Source organism: Gigantopelta aegis, chromosome 15, assembly GCF_016097555.1.
Source record: "Gigantopelta aegis isolate Gae_Host chromosome 15, Gae_host_genome, whole genome shotgun sequence".
Classification (NCBI taxonomy): Eukaryota; Metazoa; Mollusca; class Gastropoda; order Neomphalida; family Peltospiridae; genus Gigantopelta; species Gigantopelta aegis.
Window position 1 is genome coordinate 24,848,289 of NC_054713.1, and position 27,921 is coordinate 24,876,209.

General features: G+C 38.8%; 1 protein-coding gene across 1 annotated transcript in view; it reads left to right on the plus strand.

Annotated features, from left to right (window-relative positions):
• Nucleotides 1–2,359: 2,359 nt before the first annotated feature.
• The window catches only part of LOC121389728 (filaggrin-like), a 94,791-nt gene continuing 69,229 nt past the window's right edge, over nt 2,360–27,921 (plus strand). The window contains exon 1 of the mRNA XM_041521379.1: nt 2,360–3,729. Within this exon, the coding sequence (XP_041377313.1) occupies nt 2,360–3,729 (1,370 nt within the window). The remainder of the gene's footprint in view (nt 3,730–27,921) is intronic.

Below are 27,921 nucleotides of genomic sequence, written 5' to 3' on the forward strand. Positions count from 1 at the left end.
ACACACACACACACACACACACTACAACTGGTATATCAAAGGTCTTGGTATGTGCTATCCTGTCTGCCGGGTGGTGCATACATAATACCCCTTTTTACTAATGAACAAATTACCAAATGTTTGAAATCCAATGGCCGATGATTAATAAATCAATGTGCTCTAATGGTGTCGTTCAACAAAACAAAATTTAACATTATATTTCATTATATGTCATATTTCTCACTATTAGAGCCGTTTAGGATCACTGAAATCAAACATTACTTATATGTTATTGTTTAAATTATCCATTTCCGTAGAACCGAAGTGTTTCTGGTCATCCTGTTGTTTCCAATACCACAAAATGTATTTTTCATATTTTGCGTCTGAGAAGTAATGGTTATTGATTTAGAGTTCTAGTTTATTTTTGCGGATATTTTCCGGTTTTAACGTCACAGGCTCTTCTTTCACTCTAGTGTAACTGTATCTAAATGTGTTGCAGATTTGTAGATCAACTAAACTTAGTGTCAATTTTTACGAGTTAAAACTAGGGTATGTGCGTATAAAATACATACATACATACATACATACATACATACACATAAATTATACATGTAGCGTGTCATGGCGACGTCACCATTCTAACGACTTTATTTCTCATCCGATTTTCATGAAGCTTCATATATAGGAATAGAATCATGATATATTGAACCACTTCGCGTTTCGCCCCTCAGCGTCAAAGGTCAAAGTCACTGTTACTGAAAATAGAAATACGACGTTACTGCTATAGCGACTATTCTAATCCGATTTTCATGAAAGTTCACATATAGGAACAAGATTATGATGTCTTCAACAAAGTTCTTTGCGTTGAAGGTCAATGTCACTTTTACTAAAAATACTAAAAGCAACATAGATTAAAATAATACTGATCAACCGACTTCAGTTCTAAGCCGATTTTGGTGATGATGCAATTGTGAGCTCAAGTAGGTTGTCAGCGTTTCCGATCCCGTTTTAAAAATTATTGAGATCAGTTAATGTATTTCGTCCATATAAAACAGCTGTAAAATTATTTGTTGTACATGTGGTAACAAGTTACAATGAACCTGCCTGTGTTGATCAAAGATGCATCTGAAATATCAGACGCAAAATGACAGACCTTAGTTTATAAACACTACGACGTATTTTTCAGTATTAAATCCGTTCACGATAATTTAAATTAGAAGTACTCACCTTTTATTATTTAGAATATTAATTTTCGTACACCTGAAATAGTTCTGATCATCGAGGTTTTTGTAATTAACCAAATATATTTTTCATCATTCTAAAAACGCACGTTCGTCTGAGGAGCAATGGTTATCGAGACAAACTCTAGGTATATTTAGACGGTATTTCCCTGTTTAAACATCACATACTATAGCTTCTCTCTGTGTTAACTTTATCCAAAACAGTTTTGCAGGTTGTTGATTAACTAAACTTAAGTGTCCGTTGCTACGGGCTGAAACTAAGGTCTGCGCCTGTAAGTTGTTGTTATTGTTGTTGTTGTTGTTTAACGGACTGCCCTGAGTTTGCTACCATTATAAGATGTTTCTGTTATACAAGGCCTTTCTAATGACTAACATACACTTTAAATAAACTGTTTTGTTTAGACCATCAATATTTCTTTATTCAATGTGTTTATGATCGTTCGAATGTTTGTAGTAACCTAAACGTCTTTTTATTAATAATATATATGTGTGTTCGTATGTACGACTTTGGTGGGAAATGACGCACTAGAACGACAAACACAACGGTATTCGACACTAGATAATACATTACATAAGTAATAGTAGCTAAGCTGCACGGGTCTGGTATTGGTGACAGCTTGTTAGTTCCAAACATTGCTTTATGGAAAGTTGTCATGACATAAGACTGGTAACTAAAATTGTAGAGGGTACAACAAATAATTAATTGATCTCGGAGCAGTATTGCGCCAATCGTACGATAGGGGGTTGACAGGAAGGCATCACACTACTGAATCATCACAATCGAAGGGGGAGACAGGAAGGCATCACACTACTGAATCGTCACAGACGAAGGGGGAGACAGGAAGGCATCACACTAATGAATCATCACAGACGAAGGGGGAGACAGGAAGGCATCACACTACTGAATCATCACAGATGAAGGTGGAGACAGAAAGGCATCACACTACTGGATCATCACAGACGAAGGGGGAGACAGGAAGGCATCACACTACTGAATCATCACAGACGAAGGGGGAGACAGGAAGGCATCACACTACTGAATCATCACAGACGAAGGGGAGACAGGAAGGCATCACACTAATGAATCATCACAGACGAAGGGACATACAGGAAGGTATCACACTACTGAATCATCACAGATGAAGGGGGAGACAGGAAGGCATCACACTACTGAATCATCACAGATGAAGGGGGAGACAGGAAGGCATCACACTAATGAATCATCACAGACGAAGGGACATACAGGAAGGTATCACACTACTGAATCATCACAGACGAAGGGAAAGACAGGAAGGCATCACACTACTGAATCATCACAGACGAAGGGGGAGACAGGAAGGCATCACACTACTGAATCATCACAGACGAAGGGGGAGACAGGAAGGCATCACACTACTGAATCATCACAGACGAAGGGAAAGACAGGAAGGCATCACACTACTGAATCATCACAGACGAAGGGGGAGACAGGAAGGCATCACACTACTGAATCGTCACAGACGAAGGGGGAGACAGGAAGGCATCACACTACTGAATCGTCACAGACGAAGGGGGAGACAGGAAGGCATCACACTAATGAATCATCGCAGACGAAGGGGGAGACAGGAAGGCATCACACTACTGAATCATCACAGACGAAGGTGGAGACAGAAAGGCATCACACTACTGGATCATCACAGACGAAGGGGGAGACAGGAAGGCATCACACTACTGAATCATCACAGACGAAGGGGGAGACAGGAAGGCATCACACTACTGAATCATCACAGACGAAGGGACATACAGGAAGGTATCACACTACTGAATCATCACAGATGAAGGGGGAGACAGGAAGGCATCACACTATTGAATCATCACAGACGAAGGGAAAGACAGGAAGGCATCACACTACTGAATCATCACAGACGAAGGGGGAGACAGGAAGGCATCACACTACTGAATCATCACAGACGAAGGGGGAGACAGGAAGGCATCACACTACTGAATCATCACAGACGAAGGGAAAGACAGGAAGGCATCACACTACTGAATCATCACAGACGAAGGGGGAGACAGGAAGGCATCACACTACTGAATCATCACAGACGAAGGGGGAGACAGGAAGGCTTCACACTACTGAATCATCACAGACGAAGGGGGAGACAGGAAGGCATCACACTACTGAATCATCACAGACGAAGGGGGAGACAGGAAGGCATCACACTACTGAATCATCACAGACGAAGGGAAAGACAGGAAGGCATCACACTACTGAATCATCACAGACGAAGGGGGAGACAGGAAGGCTTCACACTACTGAATCATCACAGACGAAGGGGGAGACAGGAAGGCATCACACTACTGAATCATCACAGACGAAGGGGGAGACAGGAAGGCATCACACTACTGAATCATCACAGACGAAGGGAAAGACAGGAAGGCATCACACTACTGGGTCATCACAGACGAAGGGGGAGACAGGAAGGCATCACACTACTGAATCATCACAGACGAAGGGGGAGTCAGGAAGGCATCACACTACTGAATCATCACAGACGAAGGAATCCGTGACATTTCACCCTAAAATTAAGTCGACTCGCCCCCTAAAAAAATATATTTATTATAGTTTGTAAGTCCTTTTGTTCTGTTCATAAAACGTTTGACTACAACTGTAAACATGTGTTATTCTGAATACACCAATAGAGTAATGCAGAAGACCCACTGTGCAATTTGACAGTTACACCACGTTGGGTACGGTGTTCGTTCTTGCGTCGCCTTATGTTTTATACCTCAAATTGCTTATGTGGATTTATAACTAAATATCAATAATCTATCCATATTAATTATATATACGAGTCAGAAGTATTGTAAAAGGTCAGACTCGTAAACCAGAACAGAGCTTGATTACGCTCAGAACCATCAGTTGATGACATTTGAACAATACATATGTACATGTATAATATAAACACAGGAGGAACATAAATGATTATTGATAATTAGGTGTCAGTCTGTCTGTCTGTCTTTGTGTCTCTTTCGGGGGCGAGATCTAGCCCAGTGGTACAACGCTCGCTCGATGCGCGGTCGATGTAGGATCGATCCCTGTCGGTGGGCCCATTGGGCTATTTCTTGTCCCAGCCAGTGCGCCATGACTGGTATATCAAAGGTCATGGTATGTACTATCCTGTCTGTGGGATGGTGCATATAAAAGATCCCTTGCTGCTAATCGAAAAGAGTAGCCCATGAAGTGGTGACAGCGGGTTTCCTCTGTCAATACCTGAGTGGTCCTTAACCATATGTCCGACGCCATATAACCGTAAATAAAATGTGTTGAGTGCGTCGTTAAATAAAACATTTCTTTCTTTCTTTCTTTCTTTCTTTCTTGTGTCTCTTTCCCTCAAAACTAAGGCAGAAAATTCTGCCCAAAATATACACTTAAAACAGTACCTGCCTCAGCCACACACCCTCCCTCCCCCATCCTCTCCCGGTCGGAATGCCTGTGCTCACTTGCACGTGCCAGCACGAGCGATATCTCCTTCCTCCCACTATTTCCTTTCCTGTACGTAGAAGCCCGCGTACGTCGACACCATGTGCGCCCATGACAGCGTGCGCTACAACAGCTTGTTCTGGACGTGCACGTTGAACCTCATGACCATGACGTCCTGACAGTGGGACGACGGTGCATAAAAGATCCCTTGCTACAAATGGAAACAAATGTAGCGAGTTTCCTCTCTTAAGACTATATCTCAAAATTATCAATGCTGAGGTTTTGGGGGATGGTGAATTCGAAACTGCATATTTGGATAATGTTAGAGAATAGCTGGAAATCGTTAACTCGCTGCTATCAGCTATCCTGTCCCGAGTCGGGACCCCGATCCTATCAGAGACCGGACTCGAGATGGGCGTGTTCGAAACCCCAGTGGTACATGAGCATGCTAAACTAGTTACCTGACCTGATAGCAGCTTTGTTTACAGTTATAATAAATCTACACAACTTTTTAATGCTTTTTAAACGTTTATTCCGCGTATTAGACAAACCTCTATCTGTGACATAGGTAGAAGGACTTGTTATTGCAGGTGTAACGTGGTATTTTGACGACCGTAGAATGCTGACACCTGTAGAAAATCAAAACACAACGTTGCACCTGCAATTATGAGTGAACTCTAATATCAATCGTCAGGAAAACTCAATGAATAAAACATATTTATTAACACAATCAAATTAGGGCGAATTGACCAGGTTTACAGTGCGCACCATCCCCGTCAATGTTGGTCTATTTCTTGTTTCACGACTGGTATATTATCAAAGACCGTGATATATGCAATATTGTTCTTACGATGGTGCATATAACATATCCCTTGCTTGTATGGGAGAATGTAGCGGGTTTCCTCTATAAGACTATGTTTGACATCCAGTAGCCGATGATTAATAAATCAATGTGCTCTGGCGGTGTCGTAAAAAAACCCTTTAACTTTTCATTGTGTTATTTTTTTTGTTCAACCGGCAAGACATCGTGTCACATAGAAACGTGTTGCACTGCACTGGAGGCTGTCCGATTTATCCGACTTGTTCAGGTGCAAGTGGAAGAGATTTCCCATGAGTTCACTTACTGTACTGCTTGTTTGAAACCAATCTCTGGAAAAACAAACTGGCACGTTTAAACAGTTCGCGCATTGCCACACACAGCCAAGTGAAGCACAGTGCAAATTGATATAAGGCGGAAACGTAACCAAGCAAAACGTACACATTTGTCAAAACGTACCGATTATTAATCACAACGTACCCATGTGGAAACGTAGCAACTTGTACGTAACAATCATAAGGTACCCTATTTGTATTATGCTAGAACTCTTAAACATAAATGTACAATTCATTTTTAACAAGTTTTGATCAACACGAACCGAAACCGAAACGTACTCATAGTTGCCTAGAGGTTCAAGAGGAGGATACTATAGGTTTTTGTTCTGTCTGTCTGTCTGTCTGTCCCACATATAGTTTTCAAGAGGTTTTTTTTCGCAATGCCTGAAGATATTGAGATGACATTCTATATGCAGTTTTATCATTTAGAGTTGCAGATAGGGATTTTGCTGATTTTTGACAGAGTTACGGCTCATGGACTTTCTTGAAATTGTCGGCCCTAGTATGGGTCATGTATTGTTCCGACAGGACAGGCCTCTATGGTGTCGTGGTGAAGCCATCGGACATAAGGATGGTAGGTACAGGGTTCGCAGCTCGGTATCGAAATTTTGGGGAAACCAAATTCGGTTTCGATTAATTACAAACATTAGGATGACAAGAAACACATTGAATATATAATATAAACATGAGTACGCTTTGACCACAATAAGGATACGCGTTGACTAAAACGTGCGTACGTTTTGTTTGCGTACGTTTTTACTTCTATCTATGGTAATCGATTACTACTGATAATCCTACTCTCAAAATGTATCTGAAAGCGAACCTATATTGATAAGAGCCGTGTTCGCGTGGCGTTTCCCTCGCCACAGTATTGTAGCTTGAGTTTGGCCAATATTGAGACTGCCAAGACAGCCTGTGTTAAAACATTAGCCGCACTTCATCCCGTCCACTTCGTCCCTGTGGCCAATCGACACGCCAAAGTTGCGGTTATAAGTGAAGAGAAAGTCTGTCTCCGATTTCTTCACATGACAAATATATTACAAACTATAGAGAGGAACTGTGTAATTAGGTCCACACGGTGGGCGCTTATTGATCAGACTACGTTGAAAGCAGCCACGTGACTCTGTTGGAATCATGCACGATTTGGATTGGTTTTCTCTCGCAGAAAGCTTTGGCAGCCAAATGGATATGGCAGAAAGATATTGCGTTCTTATCAGATTTAAACTAAGAATTTACTTCAAGGTAGATGTGTTTTGTTTATAGTAGTTGCGTTATAAAATTACCTTTTGCTACTTCTCTACAAAATACATATAGTTACACTCATAGATGCGTGGATTAATTCATTTCAAACTTTGAATGGTAAGTCAGTTTGACTTTTGTTGTTTTGTGTACCTTTCTATTTTGTTGACATTTTATCTACATGTAGTATGCCTATTTTAATACCTGCGGCTCTAAGTTGTTTAATGTATCCGTTTTGTTGGCTTCATATATTTGTTGTTTACGATTTTCTTTATATTTCACGGCTAGTAAACGTATTACGCATAACACATTGTTACATAGAGGAAATGGGGGGAGTGGTGAATAGTGTTTGCCGCCTCAGAAGGCAGGTACTCCGAATTATCACCTAATTATCCAGTATCTCAATCGCAGGCGGGACGTAGTACTGTGGTAAAGTGTTCGCCTATATGCTCGGTTGGTTTAGGATCGATCCCCGTCGGTGGGCCCACTAGGCTATTTCTCGTTCCAACCAGCATACCACGACTGGTATATTAAAGACCGTGGTATGTGCTATCCTTCCTATGGGCTGATGCATATAAATGATGTCATGCTACTATGGAAAAATGTAGCGGGTTTCTTTTCTGAGACTATAATATAAGATATGTCAGAATTATCAAATGTTTGACATCCAATTGGCGATGATTAATGAATCAATTTGCTCTTGTGGTGTTGTTAAAAAAAAAAAACTTTACTTCAATCGCTTTTGGAAACAAGGAATGTAGTACGCTATAAAAACAAGAAGCTTGCCAATTTATGTACATGACGATACAATTGTGTGAAATAAGTCGAAGCGAGGGATACTGTCAAAATACCTGTACTGCTGTGACGATTTGCGTGACCCGAGCCACGCCTAACATTCCACCATACATCTGCGTCTGAGACACGGTAACCGTATGTACACTCAGTACACTAAGTATCCTACCAAATGACTGCAGCGTTGTTGGCAAAGAAATAGTCTTGCAAATGAACAAAATGTACCATAAATGAACAGTTTGATGCATTAGTTTATTTGATATTCGTAGACGCACCATGTTATATACTTTAGGAGATCTCAACATTATACACATTTCTGAGAGAATTTAGCGATGATGGTGCTAAATTTAAAACTAGGCATGGCGTTCACAATGACATGCATATAAATAATATAATAAAAGCTAATTACTGTCAAAGTTTTTATTTCATATTTTATATAAGTTAAAACTATTCCATTATTAGTTCAGTTCTGCGTATGTAGAATGTGATGGGTGTTTATAAAAGTTTGTTTTGTTTAACGACACCACTAGAGCACATTGAATTGTTAATCATCTGCTATTTGATGTCAAATATTTTGTAATTTTGACGTATAGTCTTAGAGAGGAAACCCTCTACATTGTCCCACTAGTAGCAAGGAGTGTTTTATGCGCACCATCTCACAGACAGGATAGCCCCTACTACGGCCAGTCGTGGTGCACTGGCTGGAACGAGAAATGGGCCCACTGGCGAGAATCGATCCTAGACTGACCACGCATCGGGAAAGCGCTTTACCACTGGGTTACGTACCGCCCTTGGGTATTTATAAGACAAACGAAGGCAGCTAGGACTAAAGGTGTTTGACTATTAACTGGACATTCTGAAATTTTAAATCTAACAATATAACATCAACGTCCTCGCCACAAACGACACTATTTAAAAATATTTAAATCCACCCACCATCAAAATGTTCTATACAATTTCGAAACTAACAATTTCTGAAATAATTTAAACGGCTCGAAATAGCGGCATGCAAAAAGGAGTTAATTTTTGTCCACCTAAAGAGATGTATGTTCGTTTATCTCATCTTCTACAGTTTGTTTTGTTTAACGACACCACTAGAGCAGATTGATTTTATTAAGAGTCATAGCAAGGAAACCTGCTACATTTTTTTCATTAGTAGCAAGGGATCTTTTATATGCACCATCCCACAGACAGGATAGCACATACCACGGCATTTGATACACCAGTCGTGGTGCACTGGTTGGAACAAGAAATAACCCAATGGACCCACCGACGGGGATCGATCCCGGACCGACCGCGCATCAAGCGAGCGCTTTACCACTGGGCTACGCCCCGCCCCTCATCTGTTATAGAGCTCGTGGTTCCGTTATATTTTAATTGCACAATGCTCTCAAATACACCTCAGACGCACCAGTGTTTCACACACTACATTATCACAAACCCTGTCTTATTTCCAGCAGGCTGTGTTTTGTCTTAGAAGGACATGTTTCGTTTGACCTGCTATTTAAAATAAATAACAGCAGGTCATGTTGTACATCCTATATCGAGTGCTTAAATTATCCTGCTCGCTTTTGTAAACATCCAAATTTAGCTAACCCCCTGAGTAATAAATCAAGAGACTCGTTTAATTTATATAAAACTACTAATTAAAGAGCAGCTTGTTTCTAATGAAAATCACGCAGGTTCATTACCTTATCGCGAGCTCTGATGTTGATGAAGTAATTTTTACTGGACGTTTAATCAGAGCTTCAACAAATATCAAAAGGATACATTCTTAAAAGTCTCAAATATGTCTGTTTGGAAGAAATAAGTTAATGATGAGCCGTATCAAATAACCATTTCGATTGGTTATAAGAACCGTAAATTTGATTGTGACTTTACTTATCATCACAATGCATATATGGACAAAATTACAGACATGTAGTTAATGAACAAGTGATTAGTGTAATCAGTAATATAACACCCCTTTCGAATTAGTGCTGTAGGAATAAAGAGTGTGTGCGAAGGTATGGAAACTATAGTCATCATCGTCTTACATTAATGCCAAACTTCTAATTGTCTCCGATGAGGTTGTCTGTAACGAATTAGGCATCATCAGTTCTAATTATCTCCGATGAGGTTGTCTGTAAGGAATTAGGCACCATCAGTCCTAATTGTCTCCGATGAGTTTGTCTGTAACGAAGTAGGCATCATTAGTTCTAATTGTCTCTGATGAGGTTGTCTGTAAGGAATTAGGCACCATCAGTTCTAATTGTCTCCGATGAGGTTGTCTGTAAGGAATTAGGCACCATCAGTTCTAATTGTCTCCGATGAGGTTGTCTGTAACGGAAGTAGGCACCATCAGTTCTTTTTTTTTTCCAATGAGGTTGTCTGTAACGAATTAAGCACCGTCAGTTCTAATTGTCTCCGATGAGGTTGTCTGTAACGAAGTAGGCACCATCGGTTCTAATTGTCTCCGATGAGGTTGTCTCTAACGAAGTAGGCACCATCGGTTCTAATTGTCTCCGATGAGGTTGTCTCTAACGAAGTAGGCACCGTCAGTTCTAATTGTCTCCGATGAGGTTGTCTCTAACGAAGTAGGCATCATCAGTTCTAATTGTCTCCGATGAGGTTGTCTCTAACGAAGTAGGCACCATCAGTTCTAATTGTCTCCGATGAGGTTGTCTGTAACGGAAGTAGGCACCATCAGTTCTAATTGTCTCCGATGAGGTTGTCTGTAACGAAGTAGGCACCATCGGTTCTAACTGTCTCCAATGAGATTGTCTGTAACGAATTATGCATCATCAGTTCTAATTGTCTCTGATGAGGTTGTCTGTAACGAATTATGCTTCATCAGTTCTAATTGTCTCTGATGAGGTTGTCTGTATCTTCGTTTTCAAACCTAATGTTGAGACCCCCCTCACATAGACATGACAGTCCTACGCCTAGTTCGTAGTACAACTGGCAAAGTCTCATGGTCCCCAATTTTAAAATTTTTAAAACACGACCCTCTAAACACCGAATCCTGTGTAAATCCGATAAATATGAGGTCCCCGGCGTCATCTGGTTTAGACGGGTTTCACTGTATATATTCAGGAAGCAACCTACTAGGCCATTTAGTGGCGTCATGCATTTAAGACGGACAATCAATCCCAAGACAGCAAACTGCACACAAGATTCTGTGAACCGCGTCACCAAGTAACGAATATGGTAAAATGTTGTGAATTCGTGTTGCCCCCAACAGCAATAATAACAAACCTTTCAACACATTATCATCTTGTGCTGCCATAATTGCCTTAACTCATCCCAACGAAACGAAATCAGACGGACGCAACGGCCGAAATTAGGAGAACACATGTAAAGAAAAAACACTTTACGAAACATCAAACTGCCAGACACTTTGTGTTGACAGCAAATATTACGTGTCATTTAATTCTTGGTCTGTCAGCGACAAGGGAAAGTCACTGACCCCTCATAGCGTCATAGAAGTTGTTACATCAAAATTATGATGCCCAGGGACTCCTGACGGCATTCACAAACTTTGTATGGTAGACATTTGGAGGCTCTATCTACTAATATAAATACGATGCATCACTTACCAAAATGATGGCTGATGCTATTCCATATTTTTTTTATTACTTAAGTGAAATTCTTGCACACTTATTATATTTTCATCGTTTTAGACCTACTATGTTGTTTTTAGATGACGTGAAGTCATCACGGGTGCCAATGGTTGGGCAGGACATGCTCTTTTTTCGCGAATACCTGATATGATCACTGTTATGACCGTGATTGATGAGTGATTGTCATCACAGCTGTACTAATTCTAATGGGCTCTGTCCAGTGCTAGTTTTGATTCAGTAAACCAGTCTGGAAGTGACAGTTAACTTTTTTGACGGTGCAAGAGGGATGAATTCTCCTCCCTATATAATATATTTCCTAGGTCCGTCTCTCTCTATTTTCCTTTTCTTTTATAGCTGCTAATTCGCGCAGTCGTACGCATGTTTCTCGTTCATATTATCAATACTGAAATTTAACACAGGTACATTAATTCCGTAACTCTTTGTTTTTCATTGCTTAACAGTTGGTGGCAGTGCATTATTGTGAGCTTAAACATCGGTCTGTATTCATAACTGGAAGACATATATAGCTCAGTGGTAAAGCGCTTGCTTTACTTGCGATTAAAATTTGGCTGGTATATCAAATGGCGTGCATTGTATCTGTCCCATGTAAATATGTGCTTTAAACATTGCTGTGGATTAATATTTAAAGACGTTTGTGATTAAACAATTGGATTGTGAGAACTGATGCACGTATTAAACAGGTGAAGTGAGTCCTTGAGTCATAACAGTCCACTATACAGACTCGAGCACGTACAAAAACATTCTTAATCCAAGATGCCATCATGAGCGCAAGTTTATCAACCAAGCTATGTGAATTTAAAGATATGCTGTACGAATGGAGTAGATTTATTGCAAAGGAAAAACTACCACCCCCCCCCCCCCCCCCCACACACACACACACACCCAACCCATATAAACCTGAAAATGGGAGCATTATATTTGCATAACAAAGACATTACTATAAACATAATTATCATTATAAATGATTGGTCCCAGCATCCATGTTTATGGGCTTCTCCTACTGAAGGCCTTAAGCTACAGCTTAATGAGTATTTCCTACACGCCTGGCAACTAGACAACGCGCAGTGTGCATTTAACAAATAGTAACCCTTTAACGTTGCAGCTTGAACGGAAATGCCGGTAGGTAAAATACACTATTCATTAGAATGCTAATCAACTGCAGCTATATTTAAATTTACCTTGATGATATCTGTCAGTGGGACGTCTTTGTGTGCTGTATATTTATTATTAAAATCATAGTCCTTATCAGCCTCTGTGGAAGTTGTTTTTTAAAAACATAATGTCAGTTTCGTTTGACGCTAGAAGAAAAGTGGAAGTGTTTTGGAACTAAGGAAAAAAAAGTATTTTTGTGTGCAATAATCTGTCAGAAATAACTAAATCTGTAAGTCCTTAAAACAACATGGCGGCCTTAACGCAATAAACGTCGTTTTCTTATATAGCATGTATTACTTATTAAGTTATTTCTAAACTGATTTTTAATACGCACGAAAATAGTCTTTTTTGTTATTTTTAAAACACTTACTTTTCTTCTTACGTCAAACCAAACTAAAAAATATTTTTTTTAAACCCCACAAAACAATCAACGTTCATGGCTGAGGACTATAACTTCAAAATAGCGCTAATTAAGTGCGAAGGTGTTATTACGTTGGTATACAGTAAAAGCGGATTGGTTCCAGTTTGACCAATCATGGGGCGAAATTACCAAATACTGGAGCAAGCTGACCTGCTACCTTTCATTTTCATCTTTTTAAATTTAATAGTTCGGGGTTTCTTCCCCATCGTCATTTTTATCCTTGCCATTTCTGTCCAGCGACAGTCGTCCATCTACGACGTTGTTGGTCACCAATAGATGTCTAGGACTTGGTCCGGTGTTCTTCAATAGACTGTTTACTCCGTGCCTGCACACGCTGGTCCATTAGGACTACAGCTGACCAATATTATATTCCTTATATCAGTGTATTTTTAAATATGGCATACTGCTTCCACCACTTCTACAGAACGTATGAGTTGACACAATAGTTTAAAAGTTATAATGATTTCACGTTCATCAGGCTACTTGTGTGATATGAAGGACTCCAATGGCGACATCACGTCTTGGAATATGATATTAGTGATGCTGTGTCATCGTCATCTGGAGGATCGTCGTCAAGGCGTCTTGCTGTCTGTCGTCGGAATTCCATTAGCACTGGAAAATAGTTCTTTACCAGACAATGACAGCTATATCACATGTTATGGTTGAGTGTTAAGAGTCTATAGATGTATTTATAAACGTGTGCATAATATGGACTGGTTTGTGACGGCGCAATACTTTAGATGTATGTACATTTAGGTACCTTAATATTCATAACTGTAACTATTAATGACCTAATAAGATATTAGAATGTTTTATAAAGACAGGACTATTTTAAAATAAGAGTATATATGTAGACAACCATATTTGTTTTTATGCGTTTGGATGAGGTCGATTTAAAAAAATTAAAAAAATTGAGAGGAGGGGTCTTTGAGGTATGATGAATCTTACGGTAGTTGAGTGTTAATGCGACTGGACAGCTGGCTATTCAGTTCATGGATGGGTATCATTATTAGTTTAATATTATAATATGTGCATATGTATTGTCATGTATATTGCAGTATATTGCGAATATATATTTGTTAAAAATCCTCACAGTAGTGTAAAATATGTTTATTTAATATTACAGAATGATCTGTTTGCTATGTTGTTGTATCAATAGGTATTATTGAGAAAAACAGACAGTTTAACTAAACCAGACAATACGTTTTTGTATATATGGTAGTAACAATATTGATGTTGATCAGTTTTCTTACACCCCATTGGTGAGAATGCTATTCGTTTTGATAACACATACTAGTAACCCATATACGTGTGATAACGACTGGCTGTAAATAGGTTTTAGTTGGAAAATGCGTTTAAAATGTATTTAAATACTTTTGGGGGATATGCAAGAAATATAATAATACATTCATGAGCATTAGGTGCCAGTTATATTGTATTTCGTTGTTTAGCAAAGTAGCCAAGTCGCTTTTGCTCGTTAGATACATTTGTTACACTATACGTATTATTCTCCATTTATGAAACGTGTTACCACACACACACACACACGCATACACAGAGAGAGAGAGAGAGAGAGAGAGAGAGAGAGAGAGAGAGAGAGAGAGAGAGAGAGAGAGAGAGAGAGAGAGAGAGAGAGAGAGCGTAGTTTGGGTGTTATTGCAACACACTATATCATTATGTAACATTTGTGTCCCATTCATGCACATTCAAGGACACGATGCCTGCCAATATCGCCTAGCGTCAGCTGACGTGGCCAAACACTGCTGGTGAGATTTGCACATTGCCGAATGACATATATAAAACACTGTCCTCACATGCCATTGAGGCTGTAACAGCCAATGATCACAGAAAACTCTCAACCCGGTGTGTCATTGATACACTGAGTCCATTCCGCGATTCGACTTGACAATGGGTGAAATGAGCTCTGATGCAATACCTTTTAACAATTGCCCATCACACTAAGTAGTGCATTGGGTTTGACGAGTTAGCAACCCCTTTCTTCAATTTGCTACTGCAGGCAGTGAACCTTAAGCGTATTATATGTTTCCTGCGAATGAAAAAGGTTGGTTTACATCTTGGCTGGTTAATAATCACTCTTCATACTTGACCTAATGTTATGACTGTATATTGTTAATGAGTTTTGGCAAATATAATGCATGTTTACAAATACATTTTATTTAGACGGATGTGGGCTCAAATTTAAGTTCTTTTATTGCGTTATGTTTTTACAACTTATTAGCATTATTACAATGAAAATTATCAATATGTACAATAGTGCTGAACAATAAAGAGAGTGACTTGCAGACAAATACATACAAACAACTAATATAACAAGTATTATACAGTGAAACTCCTCTAAACCGGACACCCTTGAACCAAGTAAAAAGTCCGGTTTTATGAGGTATCCAGTTTAGAGAGGTTCTCTTCTGTACAGATATTAATTAAGGGACCGTGAAAAACGTCTGGTTTAAGAGGTATCTAGTTTAGAGAGGTTCTCTTCTGTACAGATATTTATTAAGGGACCGTGAAAAACGTCTGGTTTTATGATGTATCCAGTTTAGAGAGGTTCTCTTCTGTACAGATATTTATTAAGGGACCGTGAAAAACGTCCGTTATTATGAGGTATCCAGTTTAGAGAGGTTCTCTTCTGTACAGATATTTATTAAGGGACCCTGAAAAACGTCCGGTTTTATGAGGTATCCAGTTTAGAGAGGTTCTCTTCTGTACAGATATTTATTAAGGGACCGTGAAAAACGTCCAGTTTTGAAGGAATTCCGGATTACAGAAGGTCCGGTTTTGAGAGGTTTGACTGTACATGTACATATAATTAATTTGATTGTACAAGTAATTTCCTCTAAATCGGTTCAACTGTTGTAAGTATTTGCCAAGATTATTTAGCTCCTTGTTTTTTTCAGTTGTCAATAGTTTTATCAGTTTGAAGACACTGGAGTGGTTGAAATAGTATTTTTAAATACATTTCTTTCTTAATATTTTATATTGTGGACACGAAAGGATCAAATGAAACTCATTAATGTTATATACTAAGCACATGATAAAAAGCTCTGCGGGTAAACCGCTTATCTGAAATAGGTGGGGTGGTGGTAAACATTTCTCATCTCCAGCAAGCGGAGGTCCATCACAGATAACGTATACAGATAGTAACTCGAAATGCCACAGTCAGCTAAAGCACCGTTTTCTGTTTGTCTTCTAGGATTGGAGAAATGTTTATATGTTAAATGCGAGTAAAAAGAGAGAGAGAGAGAGCGCGCGCAGCGTACACATTTCGGGGCGAATAGGAGTGAACAGGATGGGCATTCCTACTCTGTTGAAGTTGTTACACGTTTGAACACAAAGGCCTTTTGACAGTGTAAGTAAGTAATATTCTGTGACTTCTTTCATTTCGTGGAACAAAACATTCTGAAACCGACAAAATCAAGAAATATTCTATCACTTCTTTTATGTGTAGGACAAAACAATTTCGATCGTCTGCTAACAAATCCATGAATCCATCAACTCTGACATAACTATGCTGACACATTTTGTATAAATCAATAAATCAATCAACCATTTGACTCGTGCTTACATCACTGAAGGTTCAAGCACGACTGTCTTGGGCACGAGGCGGGACGTAGTCCAGTGGTAAAGCGTTCGCATGATGCGTGGTCGGTCTAGGATCGATCCCGGTCTGTGGACCCATTGAACTATTTCTCGTTCCAGCCAGTGCTCCACAACTCCAAATAACCGCAAATAAAATGTGTTGAGTGCGTCGTTAAATAAAACATTTCTTTCTTTTGTCTTGGGCACATCCTCCCAGATTCCCCACTGGATGTGTCCAAGACGGGGGGGGGGGGGGGGGGGGGGGGGGGGGGTAATATGGCTATGGGATTTACAATTTGAATTACAAGAGAAATATATATATATATATATATATATATATATATATATATATATATATATATATATATTAATGCATCATAATAACTAAATTTACAATTAGATTTTTTAAATGCGTTAGGCCTAAACATGAAATGAATTAGTCACCAATAGAGCGGGCAGCCAAAGCACAAAACATATATATATATATATTTGGACTCCATTCCAGTCCTTAATCCCAAAATTGCTATTTCAGCAGCAGTTTGTAGAAAGGTTACCAGGGTTATATTGTATTAGCATATCATTGTCAAACGTAGACCTGATTAAATCAGATGTAGATGAATACGCCAGGGTTAATACGTGTTAAAAATCGTCCATCCATAGTCTGTTTAGGAAGAATCATTTGTGATTACCTCACTTCGAGAAAAAGTTTACTTTGTTTAACGAGCACATTGATTTATTAATCATCGGCTTTAATCATGGTGTCAAACAATATGTAATTTTTACATATAGTGTTAGGGAGGGAACCCGATACATTATTCCATTAGTAGCTAGGGATCTTGTATGTGCACCATCCGACAGACAGGATAGCACATGCCTCGGCCTTTGATATACCAGTCGTGGTGTACTGGCTGGAACGAGAAATAGCCCAATAGGCTCACCGACGGGGATCGATCGCAAACAGACCGCGCATCAAGCGAGCGCGTTAGAACTGGGCTACGTCCAGCCCGACACTCGGAGAACTGCACGCTATAGTTAAAATGGACCGTAATGTTTCAATTTGAGAGAGTACAACACACCGGTAGTGATTATTTAGCGGTAAATGTCACAGTAATTGACAATGGTAAACAGGCTACACTGCAACTAAAATAGAATGCATCGATTGTAAACACTTTTTTGAGCAGAAGACTTGAGAACAGGTACTGCTATCCACTCAATAGGCATCTATTAGAAACAGTGTTTCCCCAAGCTTAACTTTCATTTTAATGATAATTGTCAATAAAAACACTGAATTAACTTTATTGTGTTAAGAGTCGATATATCAATTCTGAAATATTCACAGAGAATTGTTGCTTTTGTAGTGATTTTAAAGTATAGGTAAACGGTTCAATATGATATGGTGCATGATTCCATAAGGCTTTTCATAATTCATACTTTGGTGACCAGCTTTTGTTATGTAGTTTTTAAACAAGGCTTTCGCTTGTTTCTCTCTGTCCCTGCTATTGGAAGAAAACCATTCATTGAGTAATTCTGACACAGTATTCAAAGGAGTTATTTGTTGCTTTAGACGCTGCTTACGTTCTACCAGTTGAACGAGAACTGGTCTAGATCGCCGCAATCACTTGAAATTGCATGTACACTATTCTTTATGGCGAGTACGGGGTGAGGTAAATATATCTTAGCAGTAGAAACCCCAACCCCCACCCCATATAAGAACTATGTTGCTGTAGAATGCAAATATGCTTAACAGGCAGTATTTCGTTTCAGGTTTTCCTTGCCACACCACCGAAAATAAACTTAACAACAACCAAATACAAAAATACGAATATTTCATTATATATTTTCTTTTCATAATGAAATTAATTCGGTAACTAGGCTGTCGAAATGGGCTTTAAATGTGCACAAGACATTGTGAACATATTGATGTTTAATAGAAGTTTAAAACTAAATAAATCCAACTGCATATTTAAATTAATATTAAATTAATAATCATATTTTGTTATGTATATTATGTCGAATACTATGTTAAATACATATTTCATGTTTACTGAAATCATCGCATATCTATGTAAGTAATATTGTACATTAAAAAAAACTTAAATTAGAAGCAAATAAATAAATAAATATATAAAATAAAATAAAATAAAGAATAAAATCGAACCTTGAATCTGATCTAATTAAAAAAAAAAAAATTTGCAAGTCCTATGACATTCAAATAAACTACTTAACGTTTCTTAGTCCTTTTACTGTATGTTAATTGTATCTACAACTCAGTTTATTGCTTAAAATAATAATGAATGAATGAATGAATGAATGTTTAACGACACCCCAGCACGAAAAATACATCGGCTATTGGGTGTCAAACTATGGTAATGCAAATAAATAAAGTGATGATCAACATCAATATAAAAATTCAAGGTTTAAACAAAAACAGTGTAAAGAACTGTGCAAAAACACAAATATCACAGAATTTTACGGATACTGAATTTTACTCAAAAATTGTGTGCTGTATTGGCCATTCTCAAAGAAAATGTTAAACCCCTGCACCACGGTGAGGTTACAGCACGCGCAGGGGCTTAAAATAATAACTTATTCACACCAAACCATAGGAACTCATTTCTAAGTGTGTAGTCACTTACACATTTGTCAAGATAAGACAAGACAAGACAATAATTTATTACACTCAGGCTTTATTCTATGGCATATGCTCAATGATAGGACATGGTTTACAGGAGCACAAATAGTAATATAATATTGATAGTAGTACAGATATAATACAATTGCGAAAATGAGTAAATATATTTCATCAATAGTATAGAAATATAGCTTATGATGTTATAAAAAATACGTTATATGTTTGCTACACATATTTGGTTTGGTGTGAGCGTGTACGAAACATAACATCCATGAAACCATTTCGAGCAATCCACAACCCGTACCAGCAGACGTTTAAATCAGTATACTCCTGAACATTCGATGTGTCCTCAGCTATGACACACCCTAACCATTCAGTAGGATGACGCATTGTGTTTGTACAAGGTGCTTATAAAACCAAACGTGAGTTTCTACAGACAACAACGAAACCCTCACCTGATGTACAGCAATGGATGTGTTGAAACAATAAGCTGTAGTTTTAACTAGAAGTACTGTTCAGTAATATGTTCTCCTATAGAAGTACAACGTATGTGCTCTACTAACCAACATTAATGTGTGTGTGTGTGTGTGTGTGTGTGTGTGTGTGTGTGTGTGGGGGGGGGGGGGGGGCGCGCTTGTGTGATAGTATGGGTGCGTGCGTGTGCTTGTGTTTCTAAGGGCGGTGTTGGTTAGGGGTCGAACCCCGAGCATAATTTCACTAACAAGACTGCCAATAATTAACATTTGTAGGGAACGAAAGGAAAGACACAAACGTTGATTGACACTTCCGCCCTTTACACACTATGACTACAGTATTTGGTGTCGCGACGGGGTGAGAGAGCACTGTTACTGCCTCCACATAGACTACTCCCACCTAACAGCAATACGGAATCTTTCATATGCAACTTCCCTCAGACAGGACAACACATTCCTAGAGCTGTGGCATGCCAGTCATTTGGCATTTGTGGTAGGAAGAAATAAATCCCAGGGAGTCCACCGAGGAGGCCAGTTCCTATATGGGGGGGGGGGGGGGGGGGGGGGGGGGGGGGGGGGGGGGAAGAGTACTGCTGAGATAGATTTACCTCCCTTCAAGTGATTGTGGCGATCTGGACCAGTTCTCCGTCAACTGGTAGAACGTAACCAGCGTGTATAGCGAGCACGCTGGACATAGAAGTGTGTGTGTGTGTGTGTGTGTGTGTGTGTGTGTGTGTGTGTATTTCCTCTCAGTACTGTGTGTCAGAATTACCTCATGTTGTTCTTCCAATAACAGATATCAGTGTGCTCTAGTGATATCATCAAACAAAACAGAGCTTAGCATCGATGTCTCATTCTTGATTGATAATGCAGCAATATGCGTTATTGACAGAAAACAAACATCAGTTATTAATTTACATTTGCCAGTAAGGTGATATTGGTCTACATCTTTAAACTGGAGTTATGTATGGTATTTGTTTTTCAAACTATATTATGCTACGTTCACGTATAATAAGAAACGGAATAATATTCATTTTGCAATTGCTACAACAGCGATAACATACATACTACAATCACTACTACAGCGATAGTGGGCGATTGTTTAATCATTTGTGAAGAATCTGATTTATGCACTGTTATGATATATTCTAGAAATAAACCAGTGAATGCACGTGTGGCATCATTTCTTATGGGTATTTGCTATCGGAAATAACATTTCACCACAAACGTAATGGACCACATGAACGCGTATTAAAGCCTATAAAACGGGAGTATCGTGTACACGGCGAGAACCTGGTGGTTGTGATCGTGTAGATCTCATTCTTTGGATGGTGGCTGCACATTTACTGCTGCTTCTTGATGGTTAATCAAATTCAAACTCAGCGCACGTTAACTTCATATTGCTAAGCCGTACTTACACACAATTAAATTCAACAGCTAACTGATGTATTTATGCTTTGTTATAAGTCTTTTTGTAATACTTAATCAATAAACTATACATTAATTTGGTAGACTTCAGCTAAAATGTAGTACCCGGAACGAAATAACTTCATGGACAGCTGGACGTTTCCTCTAGGGAGGTTGAGCCACGCCCGAAACAGAACCCATGGTATTCTAATCGCACCTGCACTAAGCTCATGTATATAAACTAATTCCATGACAACATTAGTGGAGCTGGCAAAAGTAGCATTTATTCGATTTAGAGCTTTGCAATCTATGTTGACGTGCGCACGCGAAATTACATACTGCGTAAGTAAATATACTGAACACTAAAAGATAACCGAACGTTAAAGTGACATTCCCGAGTTTGCTGCACTTTTTAAGATGTTATCGACCAACAGAGACTTTTTAACGATTGTAATTACATATCAAATATATTTTTCTGCATAATATATTAGTGACTGTATATTAAACGTATTTCTGATCGTTCTAATATTTGTACTAGGTTATATTTCATTTTATTTCCTAAAATATGTTTTCGTACGTACGAAATTATTTGAAGATAAAATCCAGTTTGGGCTTCTTACAAATATTAAGACGACCAGAAACACATTAAATATAGAGACACTGATATTCTAAACAAGAAAATATATTTAATATGTAAGTTTAATCGTAGAAATATTTTATTAGTCGGAAACATCTTACAATGCAGCAAACTCAGGAATGCCCCTTTAATTTAGGTTGGGGGTTTAAATTCATTTAAAATTATTCAGTTTGACCCTATTAGTTTTGTGTGTGTTAAAGTTATCAGTGTGTTGTGAACATCTTAGGCCTATTTTGACAGTATGTTTACCAAATTATTTTCATCATATATATGTATATATATCCGCATATATTTTGTTATTCAGAGGCGGGAGGTAGCTTGATGCGCGGTCGGTCCGGGGTCGATCCCCGTCGGTGGGCCCATTGGGTTATTTCTTGTTCCAGCCAGTGCACCACGACTGGTATATCAAAGGCCGTGGTATGTGCTATCCTGTCTGTGGGGTGGTGCATATAAAAGATCCCTTGCTACTAATTAAAAAATGCAGCCGGTTTCCTCTCTATGACTGTCAACATTACCATATGTTTGACATCCAATAGGCGATGATTAACAAAGCAATGTGCTCTAGTGGTGTCATTAAACAAAACAAACTTTTTTCTCTTTTGTTATTCGGTATATTTATCTCTTAACCTTTGCATGTCCCAAAATCTCACAGGGGCGTTGGAAGGAATTTGACATTGAGGAGGGTGGGGGGGGGGGGGGGGGGGGGGGGGGGGGGGGGGGGGGGGGGGGGGGGGGGGGGGGGTTAGCCCTCTTGCTGCAGGGGATGGGCGAGTGTCTCCAGCAAAGAATTTTCAAATATACCCATGCGCATGGGCGATACAGTGACCGCCCGTCACACAAAGAACACTAAGCATATTTTGACTGGGTCACTTCTTTTACATTTTCACCTGTTTTAAACTCTTCTATATTAATGTTTTGGGGCAAATAGGCATGTCAGTTCTTTTTTCTTTTTTTCTAAACTATTTCGTTGTCGGAATTCGGTTACTAAAATTACCGTTTTTTTCGTGCTCGTAAACAAAACCCATTAGACCTTGGTTGTCACCTTTGACTTGGTGTTACCCTTTGATTACATTTCACAAGTAAACGTTATGCAAACAGGCTTGTGCTATTAATATGTGTCACCTTGATCAACTCAGATGTATAGGGCAATGTTCTGTAATACTGAGCCCGTTTCGCACCAGCATTTATAGGAAAGGGCTTTAAATTTGTTCCATAGTGAATTCGTTGTTGTCTTTTGTTGATATCATCTTCATTCGAAAACGACTAATTTCTATGCCCATACAGGTCTTGAAGTGCAAACAATAAAATACTGTACACGCACACACAGTGATTTGAGTAAGATCAAATCGACTCTAAAAGAGGCGCCTTACATCATTTAGCTATGGGGTTCTCTTCCCTAAGCCACAAGTGACGTTGCATCCGGAAAGTCTTGACCTGTTAATACAGATAAATCGATTCTGACAGAATATTGGATTGACGGCAATACTAACGAATTTATTGAAGAAGCAAGTCCGTTTTGCAGGCACGGCGGAGCGGGTGGGCTGGGATTGGGGCTCTGGCTCTCCACACCCACCCCCACCCCCAACAATAATTCTCAAGTAAAACTATTATTGGTAGTAAATCTAAAGGCGGAGCTGGAATTTACTTGTAGAATGCAGGAAATTGCATTTCAGGACAGCTAGCTTTCAAACGTTTACGGCGAAGCATACCTCCGAATCCCTTAGAAACTTTGCCTTGCGCCCTCGATCTGTCAGCTCCCACACTCGCCCCATGTCTACTGTTTTGTGTGACGTTTTTGTGTGTGCCCGACTTAATTTTAGCTCAGATGGAATTCTGAGCGTACAGGGTTGACAGTCTCATTAAGCACCTATAAAAAAAATAATAGTTTAGTATTCCTGTCACTTGAGTGGGTGTTTTAAATTTTATCCCTTGCTAGATTACTATTTTGACAGGGGTGAAAGTCAGAACACCGTGGTTGGATTTATTGGGGAAGTGTGGCTGGGTGTGGTGTTTTTTTATATTCACACACACACACACACACACACACACACACACACACACACACACACACACACATATATATATATATATATATATATATATATATATATATATATGTATATATCTATGTATATATCTATATATATATATATCTATATATATCTATGTATATATCTATATATATATCTATATATATATATATATATATATCTATATATATATCTATATATATATATATATATATATATATATATATATATATATAGATATATATATATATATATAGCTGTTTCATGATAATAAAACTGGGTGCATGGTTCTTTCACTTACTTTTCCAATTGGAATTGCACAAATAACGGGGCTCACTTGTTCTCATATCTGGAATCCAGTATTAAAATAAAAGTAAACAAATTGATGCGGTGCTTATTTACGATGTGGGCAGTGATCATAAACTAATGATTTTTAAAAAGGTGGGGGTTTTTTCATCGTACTTCAACGCTCTACCATAAGGACTTCCCTGAAATCGGACATGTTTCCAATGTGTGCGATGTTTCCGATAAATAGAGTCTGCTTAACAACGATTGCGTTAACCCTATGTCACAAATACTTTGTGGTAAAATCGCTATCAGCTAGCAGCTGAGCAAAAATTTTCAATTTACTTTTTATCTCGGCCCAAAATTAAACCAGTGAATAAATATTGGTAATGCAGAAGATGCAAGATTATTTTAATATAAAAAAGGTTTTATTCAGATATACTTAACATACTTAACTAAGTTTAGTCACGGTATCGTCGGCATATAGAGACCCAAAATACACCATGTTATAGTATATAGTATTATACGTATTCCACTGTCTAAACAAACACACACACAGAGAGAGAGAGAGAGAGAGAGAGAGAGAGAGAGAGAGAGAGGAGAGAGAGAGAGAGAGAGAGAGCGAAAGAGGCCGGCCATCACCAAAGAACATCCCCACCCCCAAATAAACACGATTTGTTGGTATAATGCTAGATCGGCCTCTGATATGTAGTGGTTAATCCATCGGACATAAGCCTTATAGGTACTGGGTTCGCAGCCCGGTAATGGCTCCCACCAAGAGTGTATTTAATGACTTCGTGGGTAGGTGTAAGACAACTACACCCTCTTCTCTCTCACTAACAACTAACCACTAACCTACTGCCCTGGACAGACAGCCAAGACGTGTGTCCAGGACAGCGTTCTTGAAGCTTAATTGGATAAACGCACGAAACTAAGTATAAATGAATGAAATGAACGAATAATGTTGGCGTCAACAGGATGGCAGTGAACAAGTCTACGTGATAGTATCAGCGATATGACCAACGTGGTTGGAATTAGATTACCTCCGCTTCACAGTTATTGAAGTTCCTATCGGCTGTGATTATAACACGACACTCGCACGGTGCATATTGGAAAAAACAATAGCCCGAGTCTCACATTTCAATACAGGTATCAAAGATTAATATGCTGCACCGGATAATGGCGGCGTGTAGTTGATGCTTCTGTTGCCAAATGAGATGTTTATCTTAACCAGATGTACATCAAAGTTTGTACACGAGATGGCCAGAAGAGTCAAAGGTATTACATTTCAAAATACGGCGTCTATGTTTGTTTGTTTGTTTGTTTGTTTGTTTGTAAAAGTCATTTCAAGCTACAGTGTGCAGTCACAAAATTCAGTTTCACTGACATTCAATAAAATTCTTTCAAGTGTTTCTCACAAAACCCCCAAAACCATTTCAGTATATTGGTATGAAATGGATGTGATGTTATATCAAAAGGTATAAAATTAAAACAAAGAAGAAAACTAAATACTTGAATTCATTACATTTCTGCACTTTACCTAAAACAAAATAGAACATTTCAAAATGTTTTGTTTAGAAGGTTGCGGTTTTCCAAATAATTAATTTGTCGTAGAATTTACTGATTTTATACTACTAATCTAAAACGAAAATGTTATCAATGTACATGTATTTCCTTTAGACATTTGCAATAAAAAACACCCAGCAGATACCATTCATATTAATATATCATGAACTGTTATTTCCAAAATATTAATAATTTAAAAGATATATTATCCAACATCACAAAATAGTATTTGAAAAGCCCTCAAAAGATGAGGTCCTTTCTCTGAGAAACGTGGCGAATACAGGCGCTAATCTACCCACCAGAAATACACCAGAACAATATAAAATCTTAAAATTTGTGTAACAGAATTTGTAATATTGCATGACGATTATAGTCTTCCATTAGCATTTTCATACCATATCTCTGCACTTTACCGATTCCAGGGGGACGATATGTAGCCCAGTGGTAAAGCGTTCGCCTAATACGTGGTCGGTCTAGGATCGATCCCTGTCGTGACCCATTTGGCTATTTCTCGTTCCAGCCAGTGCATCACGACTGTTATATCAAAGGCGCTGGTATGTGCTATCCTGTTTGTGGGATGGTGCATATAACAGATCCCTTGATATTAATGGAAAATATATAGCGGGTTTTCTCTCTAAAACTTTATGTCAGACTTACCAAATGTTTTACATCCAATAACCGATGATTAATAAATCGGCGTGCTCTAGTGGTGTCATTAAAGAAAACCTTTTTTTTCAACTTACTTATTCCAAAATACTTTATTATGGCATTGTGTGTATACGCCTCACAGCCAGATGTTTTATCTACAGAGCGGCGCGGATCTTCACAACGAAAACAAAGTAAAGTTTGTTTTATTTAACGACGCCACTAGAGCACATTGATTTTTTATCTTATCATCGGCTATTGGACGTCCAACATATGGTAATTCTGACAATGTTTTTCTAGAGGAAACCCGCTGTCGCCACATATGCTACTCTTTTACGACAGGCAGCAAGGGATCTTTTAGTTGCGCTTCCCACAGGTAGAATAGCACAAACCATGACCTTTATTGAACCAGTTATGGATCACTGGTCGGTGCAAGTGGTTTACACCTACCCACTGAGCCTTGCGGAGCACTCACTCAGGGTTTGGAGTCGGTATCTGGATTAAAAATCCCATGCCTCGACTGGGATCCGAACCCAGTACCTACCAGCCTATAGACCGATGATCTAACCACGACGCCACCGAGGCCGGTTCTTCACAACGGTGTATGGTTACAATAGCATCTATAACTATTATTAATAGAATCTATCACCGCTGTGATAAGGTATAGATAGATAAGGCTATTCCAACCCGAGTGACAAAATGTTTTATTGTGAGTATTAATTCGAGTATTTTACATGAAGGCGAAATAACATATTAGCTATGTCTGTACATAGTCCTGCGTTTCTTGTATTCCTTGTAAGGCGAGAGTCCAGTAGGAAGATGTTGAATGTACGCAGTTAAATGGTATTTCGACGTTTTCCGTTAAGTTACGAAAATGGCCGAAGACATTACGTGACGTGAACAATGCTTTGACGTTTTAATTTGCTTATCGATGTCAAATGGATACAACGCACATAACCGTTACCACGGCAACCATATGTGATAGATTTGCCGGACCCCTAAATACATGTACAATGAACGTGAAGCCTATCTGTAACACGTGGTTTAACATATGCTTCCAATTGTCCAACAATCAAAATATGTCAAATATTTTTTAATTTCTGAATTTCAGAGCGATGATATGTGTAATCAGTTTGGCGCAATGTAATCTGTCTAAATAATAACTTGGTGGGGTTCATAAATGGGCTGGGTGTGCAGGCGTATGCTCTTGTTTGGTGATTAATTACTAATTTAACTGATCAATGGATTTAATCGATGCTCGCTAACGCTCTCTCTTCGCGCGGTTTACAAGATCTGACGCAGGCAGGCCATTCTTTACAACTGTCTACATGATTGATCGTGTTATTGGCAAACATGCACACTAAATGAACTAGGGCTACCATGGCCGTGTTCCCACCCCAAACACATCAGTTGTTACTTACTACCAAGTTGCTAATAGTACGCTGGTAGCCAAATGGAAGGCATAACTCGTGTCACTTTAGGCACGACCATTAATTTAAAATAATTTTAACAGCACGTGAACTGTCAATACTCAGAGCACCTATATGGGTGCTATCACTCAACGGGTTATGGACCACGTGACGCGAA